Consider the following 7,401-nt stretch of genomic DNA (forward strand, 5'->3'; position numbering starts at 1 on the left):
TGCTGCGACCGAGAGATCTGGGGCTCGCTTGATAAGAATGATCGCAATGGCAATGGCAACGGCAACGGCGACGGCAACCGGAACCTCTCTGTCAGGTGACTCCACTCTCTTCTCGCTGTGCACGTTTCTGCTCAGCGTCTACACCCTCGGCGTCTCGGCCGATGTCTTCATCTCCTCCACCGTCCAAGTCGCCCGGCGCCTGCGTGTCTCTGAAACGGTCATCGCGCTGCTCACCGCCGGCGCCGAGTGGGAAGAGCTCGCCGTCGTGGTCGCCGCCGTCGCCCAGCGCCAGCCCAAAATCGCCTTGGGCAACGTCCTGGGCAGCTGCGTAGCCAACATCTTCGGCGCGTTCTCGCTGGGCGTGCTGGCGCAAAGACAGCCCATCGTCCAATACGATGTCAGCGCGAAGATCTACAGCGTCGTTCTCTTGGGCGTCACCACGGGCGTGGCGGTGCTCTGGGGATTCGGCCAGCTCGCGGGCCACGTCTATGGCGCGGTCCTGGTGGGAGGTTTCGTCGTGTATCTGGTGGCTGTTGGCTGGTCCATCTATCGGGGCGTGCTGGATGCGCCGGAGGAATCGGATGCGGAGTCGGATGCTGGTGGTTCTTCTAGTGCGGGATCGGATGGAGGAGATCCAGAGGGACGGGCCACCGCTGCTGGCGACGGAAACCCTCATGAAGAACACTCGGAGGCGAACGAGTCAAGCGCCTTGCTGGGGCGTACGAGATGGCGGCCTTCCACACTCTTGTATCTGGTCAAGCTGATCCTCGCCTTCGTCGCGCTCTCCATCAGCGGCTATGTCCTCTCAGAATCCTCCCACTCACTGGCGGCAAGATTCCACATCTCCGAGACTGTCTTTGGAGCCACTCTCTTGTCCCTGGCCACCACCCTCCCAGAGAAGCTTGTCGCCGTCATCAGCGGGTACCGAGGCCACCCAGGAATGTAAGTCCACCTTCCTGAAACTCGAACAATTCCACCCGTGCAGTTTTCTCATGGAATGTCGACGCTAACGAGAACGTTAGCATGGTGGCCAACACCGTCGGAAGCAATATCTTCTTGCTGACCCTGTGCCTCGGCGTGACCATTCTGAGCTCACAGAGTCTGGCCCAAGGCTCGAGCTACACCAACGAGATCGTGTGGACCTGGACATCGTCGGCCTTCTTGACCGTCATGATCTTGCTCGGCACGCACCGCTTGGTGGGCTTGGCCATGCTGCTCGCGTATGCCGCGTTTATCGTCCTCGAATTTACACTGTACAAGCCTTGAAAAACACAAAGCTTTCAGACGGGGATCCCAACAATCTCGTCGCCTTGCTTGCCATCCGGCACCAAATCGCCGTACACGGTAATGGGGATCACCACCTCAAACGTGTCGCACTCCAAATTCTCCGCCGCCACATTCACCGTGCCTCGCTCGTCGTTGACCACTTCCTCGAGCAGATCCGTCACGAGTCGGAACTCGCCCTCATCGTTCTCCACCGGCTTGATGGTGCCAAACTCGAAACGAAGACTCCAGTCGAGGTTCACCCCGGAGGTGACAAACGTGGGTGTCGCGGACGCCGGGATGCTGGGCGCAAATGTGGCCCGTCGGGCGAAAAGGATGTTCTCGGCACGGGCGGCGTATATCTTCCGAGTGATGCGGTTGATCGTGTGGACGGATCGGACGGCGAGCGAGGGGGCGACTTTCTCAGATGTCTCGAGGGTCGATTTCAGCGACGCACAAGGGACTTGGCCGTCGGAGAAGTCGATGACGGCGGTGACGGTCTCACCCAGCCGATGGAGGGGCCGGTCAATGACGATGACCGCCACCCGCGACCCGTTCCGCGAGATTTCGAACCGGTTCGGGCTCGACTCACCGTCCGACAGGGAGTTGCTGAAGAGGATCGCTCGGTCGATAGCCTGAAGCGCCTTCCCACGACTTCCCGTATCTTGGGTGTTTAGAAATGCCTCCATCGTCCCCGAGCTGGACTGCCGGCGGCGATTGTGGTCTAAGAGCGTGTCCACGAACTGCAGAAACTCCAAGCTGGACGTCTCAGCCGACTGCGTGGTCGGGGTGGCTGCTTCTTCTTGGTCCTGCGGTGTAGATATAGACTTTGTACGCGCGAGGTCGCGCAGAATGACATGCGGTTGCATCAGATCGTGGCCGTAGATTTCGCCATCGTGACTGACCCCGGGGAAGACGCGGATGGGAACGGTCACTTGGCGCACCGTGTGCACGTCCCGACTCCCCGGGACGCCCTGGACGCCGACGGTCAGGTTATATGCGATCTTGATCGCCTTGCCCCGGTGGCTGGACGGTAGGCCCCGAGGCAAGGGGTAGGTGTACGAGTAGGTCTGCTCCTCGCCGGGCTCGAGGTGCATGTCGACGAACAGCAGCGACTGCGGCGTCGAGAGGATGGGGATGGCGCGGGCGTTGGTCACGGCGTGCATCTCCTTGACGCTGCTCATGTTCTCGCCGCCCATGAGGCTGTTCAGGGACCCGCCCAGCGCGTTGAGGTTGAAGGATCCCAAAAACCCGCTGTTGGGCCGCGGTTTCTTGACCCCGACCACGCCGCCGCCGGCCTGGCCACCCAAAAAGCCTTTGCTCTTCACCTCTTCAAAGTGCGACTGGTCGATCAGCGACGCGTCCAGCGTGAAGGTGGCGCTCAGCTGGGCGTACCCCATCAGGAGGTTCACGGCTTGCGGCCGGTGCGGCGCTGGTCTCAATGGCGGTCGCCGGGGCATCGACGACGACGACGTCGAGTTGATCCAGGTCGGCCGATGGTCGGACATGATGGAGGGTTGCTCCGACATCAGGGTTTCTTGCGAGTGGTTGCTGAGCGAATAGAAATCGCCGCTGCTCCGTTCGCTGGCAAGGTCGGGGCCTGTCCCGGAGGGTCTGGCAGTTCCGGAGGTGTCGACAGGACTGGGGATTTGCACGGCGTTGGGCTCGTGGTCTGAGTGCTGGTTTTTGGCGTTCTCTAGGTGCGTGACGGTGTTGAACTCGAAAGGAGAAGAGTCGCGGCTCCCACCTGCTCCTGGGGATAGAGGACTTCGACGCCCCCCTCTGGGCGGGAGCTGAAGATTGGTAGGAGGGTCTCGGTGATATTGCTGGCTCGTTCTTCTTTGAGGAGCTATATCTCGATGAGCTGATGTTTACAATTCAACTATTGAAGAACGTGCTTAGGATCGAGCTCACCATGATAAATCTGTACGGTCGAGGAGCGTGAATGGCTCGGCCTTTTGGGCTTGGTCCAGCTCCCCGGAGCACCATATTCAAGATCACCCGCGATAGTCGGCGAGGTCAGCGAGATGATCGACACAGATCTCTGTTGCTTGTGGGTTGGCCTTTGAGTACTGGCCGAGTTGTCGGTGTACAATGACCGGCCTGCCTGGTCAGCAGCGTGCTCGTGGCCGGCCGGCCGACCATTGTGGCCATTCTGGCTCAATCGCAGCACAGTGCTGGGCTTCGCTGACTGGGCGGCGGCCAGCTGACTGATACTCTCGCGCCGCTGCCGTCGCAGGGTCTGGAAGGACGGCGTGAGTGGCTCGGACGAGGTGGGCGCGACATTGCGGAAGGTGATGGTGCATCGGAGCTGCTCGCCCGCAAACACGGATTGATCATGGAAGCGGACGACTACATGGATGTCCGAATGCATGCCACGCCTGCGAGGCTGTATGTTTGATAGAAATGGTGGCTTTGAGAGAGAGGGAGCCAGAAGTGCACGAAAGGTGGAAGAACAAAGAGCCAGAGTTTCGAGGTGTGGTGGAAGCGCGGGAGAACTTCGGCAGTCGGACAAGTGGTTATGTAACACGCAGTCACGTGGCAGTATGCAGAGCACGGGGAAACATTTGGCCATAGTGTACAAAAGGACCGGTTCAGGAACAGCACGAGTCGTAAAGCGACATGGCTCAGGCATCCGTATATATACACGCAGTAATGTCCATTGAACTGGCTCGGGAGTGGTGTCACGCCGTCACTGCAACCTGCGCAGCCACCTTCTCCGTCGTCCGGGCCAGACCATTGTTGGCATAAAAGTCCATGGGATAAGTCCCGTCTCCTTTCTCCCACCCTTGCTTCGCACCCAGCACCACAAGTGCCTCGTAGGGTGTCAACAGTGGGCGGGGGAAAGCATAGCCCCAGTCGATGCTGAGCCTGGGACAAGCGATCTGCACCCAACAGTCCACATCTTCGAACAGGGCGAGTTTTCCAGGGAAGATCTCACTGAGCAGGAGATTGACGTGTGATATGCCCGCTGCGTCGAGGTATTTCTCGATCATGGTCAGGATGTGAGGGTTGCCTTGTCTCCCCAAAGCACCCAGTATGAGGCCCCATCTCTTGGCTTTCTTCGCGGTGCTGATGGCCGCGGCGCGCATGTCCAGCATCTCATCATGGGAGTATGTTTCTCTCGTCAATTTTCGAGAGTAAGGATCGTATCGATACGCGGGCATCTGTGGATTGGCGATCATGGCGGCTTCCAGGTGAAAGCGGCCGTCGCCCAGGTACAGGATCAGATCGACGTTCGCGTCCGGGCTGATCTTGGGAGCCGTACAACCAAGCACTTCGCCCTTGCTCAGTGGCATAATCTGTGGCACCACCAGCTTCAGGCCCTCGGCTTCGAGGGCCGGCCGGATGGTGTGGAGTGTGGCATTGAACTGGATAGTACCCACCATGGCGACTGTCTTTCCGGGTGGAATGTTTCGAGAGAGCGTGCTCACCAGGTGTTTCGTGTCGATGGAGATGTCCACGAAGATATACAGGGTGGGGATCTTGGTCGCCGAGACGGGAATCAGACAGCTGTGAGCGTAGTGGACCAGCAGATCACACCCCAGCGCTCTCGCGGTGTAGTCATCAATACAGCACGCGCCGTACGTGACGTCTCCCATGATCAAGGTCTCGGTGCCGGGGCAGAATCGGGTCAGGATGTCTGATATGGTCGTGGCAAACATCAGCAACCCCTCGGGAAACTGCAGAGCCACCCTCTTGGCCCCGAGCGTCCGTATGCGGTGGATGGTCTTGGGGATCTCGAAGCTGTAGTTGTGCGGGAGTAGGGTAATCGCAGCTTGGATATCGGGGTCATCGAGGATTTCGGGGGGTACCTGGTTCAAGACTCTTGGGGGCTTTCGTTGACCTGTCTCCTGTGAGCATATGTCTTGTGCGATGATCTCTCTGTTTTGATTACCTTTGTGAATGACAGCGGTGGTGTCTTCCACCGTGGAACTACTGTCAGTCTCATCTCGCCGCTGTCTCGCCTGCGCTTCAGCTGTGCGTCTTCCCACAAACCGTCTCTTGGGTGTCCGGGTGCTGAAGACATTCTCATCTGCAGAGGAAGGAAATGCACCAGGCATAGACCCCGTGTCCATCTTCAGTGTCTGGCCCAAGGACTGTAGGCGTGTCCACCAGGTGATCTTCTGTGGCTGATGGGCAAGAAAATTGTCGACGTCTCCAACATTGCAGTCTGGTGAATTTGGATGCGGGGAACCATGACTTAGAAGTGCAGCGCCGCTTTACCTGGTCTCGGCTCACTTTCCGCTCTCTGCTTCATTCTGTGCCTTTCTAGGTTTCCCTCTCCCTCACTACTCACAAGATCAGATTAAAGCGGCATTCGCTCACCCACCAGGATCCAAGGCAAACGAGTGCGTACCACATCATTCATCACAAGTTTAACCTGGCTCTGTCCTGGTCCTCCCCGCCGTCCATGACCACCGCCCCTCCTCGTTCTCGTCCTCGTCCTCTTCCTCGGTGACGACAAAGATGGTCACGACCTCTGGCTTCAGCAACACGCCGGTCGCGCGCCTCCTGATCCTGACGTCTGTCGGCCTGTCCATCCTTACGTCCACGCTCTCGATCCAATACCTCCTCCCCATACGACCGCACCCGCATCTCTGGCCCTACCTGCAGGTCTCGCGGCTATTGACCTACCAGGTCGCCCATACGTCCTCGACCGAGCTCCTGTTCGCCGCCGTCCTGCTGTACCAGTTCCGCGTGCTGGAGCGGCTCTGGGGCAGCCGCAAGTTTGCGAGTTTTGTTGCTGTAGTGTTCTGGTGCAACCTCGCAGTCGTACCCCTGCTGGTCGTGCTGCTGAAGCTCATCACCCTGGGCTGGTACAACTACCTCCCCAGCGGCTCGACCGGACTCGTGTTCGCGCTGCTAAGCGCCTGGGCCGAAGAGGTGCCGCGCATCTACCGGTACAAGATCGCTACCGGTGGTACCCCAGCTACGGCAGCGACCACCACAGGCAATAGCGGGCCACAATCACAATCGCAACAGCAACAAGTACCTGGTGTGATCTTGAGTGACAAGTCGACCACGTACCTGCTAGCGGCGCAGTTGGCGCTCAGCCAGTTCCCATACTCCCTCCTGCCCGCGGCCGTGGGTTGGACGGTGGGCTCGGCGTGGATGGGCGAGCTGCTGCCTGGTGGACTGGGACGGTGGAGGATCCCGGCCTGGATGGTGGGCGAGTCGAGTCGGCGGAAAGAACGGGATCGATACGAGGGCCTGCGGCGCCGATTGGAGGAGGAAGGCAGTTCGGCGGACGGGATGAGGACTGTGAGTGATCGAGTGGGTGCTGCTGGAGCTGGAGGGGAGCAGCAAGAGGGTCGCAGACGAGGGGGCTTTGGACGACAGATATTGGGATATTTCACGGGATCTTAAGAGAACGCTCGCCGCTGCCTGTGCCAATCTACGTATCTACCTGCCCACGTAGATTCTTTACAGTCGGAGGAGGAAGAGGAGGAGCTGCCAACCCCCGAAGAGAAGAGGTTCTGCAGGAAAGGGAAAGAAAAATGAAAAACACCCACGAAAATGGCGGCCGTGAATGATCCTGCTCCCCCCTCTCTTTACACATGTTTACCCGCACACAGCAGACTCCCATGAATTCGCGGCCGTACCTCTTGCATCCAAGCGACGTGGAACTGGGTCTACAGAGATTCAAACCGCGCTACGTCTAGTTGAAGGGGTCGGGTCGGGTGGGAGGGAGTACTCGCGTGTACAGAACGCGGGTGTCGAGTAGCATTCCCCGAGCAGCGTCCCCAGACACGCGAGAAGGGACAAGATGATACGTGGGAGAACCCAGAAAACTATGACTGGCAGTCCAAAAGACATGTAGAGAGTTGGTAGAAGCAAGGTCCCGAACACGGTGCTGCTATATGGATGAATCAGTTCGACAACACCGTTAATCCTATGTAGTAGCGATAGGCCCAAATGAGAAAACCACCAGCAGCAGCAGCAGCAGCAGCAGCAGCAGCAGCAGAAGAAGAAGAAGAAGAAGAAGAAGAAGAAGAAGAAGAAGAAGAAGAAGAAGAAGAAGAAGAAGAAGAAGAAGAAGAAGAAGAAGAAGAAGAAGAAGAAGAAGAAGAAGAAGAAGAAGAGGAGGAGGAGGAAGAAGAAGAAGAAGAAGAATAAGAAGCAGATCAAGAGCGA

The 7,401-nt window shown here is 58.4% G+C and overlaps 4 protein-coding genes across 4 annotated transcripts; 2 read left to right on the forward strand and 2 right to left on the reverse strand.

Moving 5' to 3' along the window:
* Positions 1 to 46: 46 nt before the first annotated feature.
* AYL99_09879 (hypothetical protein) lies at positions 47 to 946 on the forward strand (the record flags this gene model as incomplete). The annotated part of the gene is made up of 1 exon (XM_018841385.1): positions 47 to 946. The coding sequence occupies one exon, from the start codon at positions 47 to 49 to the stop codon at positions 944 to 946; it is 900 nt and encodes a 299-aa protein (XP_018689094.1).
* A 334-nt stretch (positions 947 to 1,280) lies between these two features.
* Positions 1,281 to 3,637, reverse strand: AYL99_09880 (hypothetical protein; the record flags this gene model as incomplete). The annotated part of the gene is made up of 2 exons (XM_018841386.1): positions 1,281 to 3,112; positions 3,178 to 3,637. The coding sequence occupies 2 exons, from the start codon at positions 3,635 to 3,637 to the stop codon at positions 1,281 to 1,283; spliced, it is 2,292 nt and encodes a 763-aa protein (XP_018689095.1).
* Positions 3,638 to 3,947: 310 nt separating this feature from the next.
* AYL99_09881 (diphthamide biosynthesis protein 1) lies at positions 3,948 to 5,342 on the reverse strand (the record flags this gene model as incomplete). The annotated part of the gene is made up of 2 exons (XM_018841387.1): positions 3,948 to 5,110; positions 5,162 to 5,342. The coding sequence occupies 2 exons, from the start codon at positions 5,340 to 5,342 to the stop codon at positions 3,948 to 3,950; spliced, it is 1,344 nt and encodes a 447-aa protein (XP_018689096.1).
* A 391-nt stretch (positions 5,343 to 5,733) lies between these two features.
* On the forward strand, positions 5,734 to 7,383 carry AYL99_09882 (hypothetical protein; the record flags this gene model as incomplete). The annotated part of the gene is made up of 2 exons (XM_018841388.1): positions 5,734 to 6,528; positions 7,177 to 7,383. 2 exons carry the CDS (start codon positions 5,734 to 5,736, stop codon positions 7,381 to 7,383), a joined length of 1,002 nt encoding a protein of 333 aa, XP_018689097.1.
* Positions 7,384 to 7,401: the final 18 nt, after the last annotated feature.

This window comes from Fonsecaea erecta, assembly GCF_001651985.1.
Source record: "Fonsecaea erecta strain CBS 125763 chromosome Unknown Scaff10, whole genome shotgun sequence".
NCBI classification, from domain to species: Eukaryota; Fungi; Ascomycota; class Eurotiomycetes; order Chaetothyriales; family Herpotrichiellaceae; genus Fonsecaea; species Fonsecaea erecta.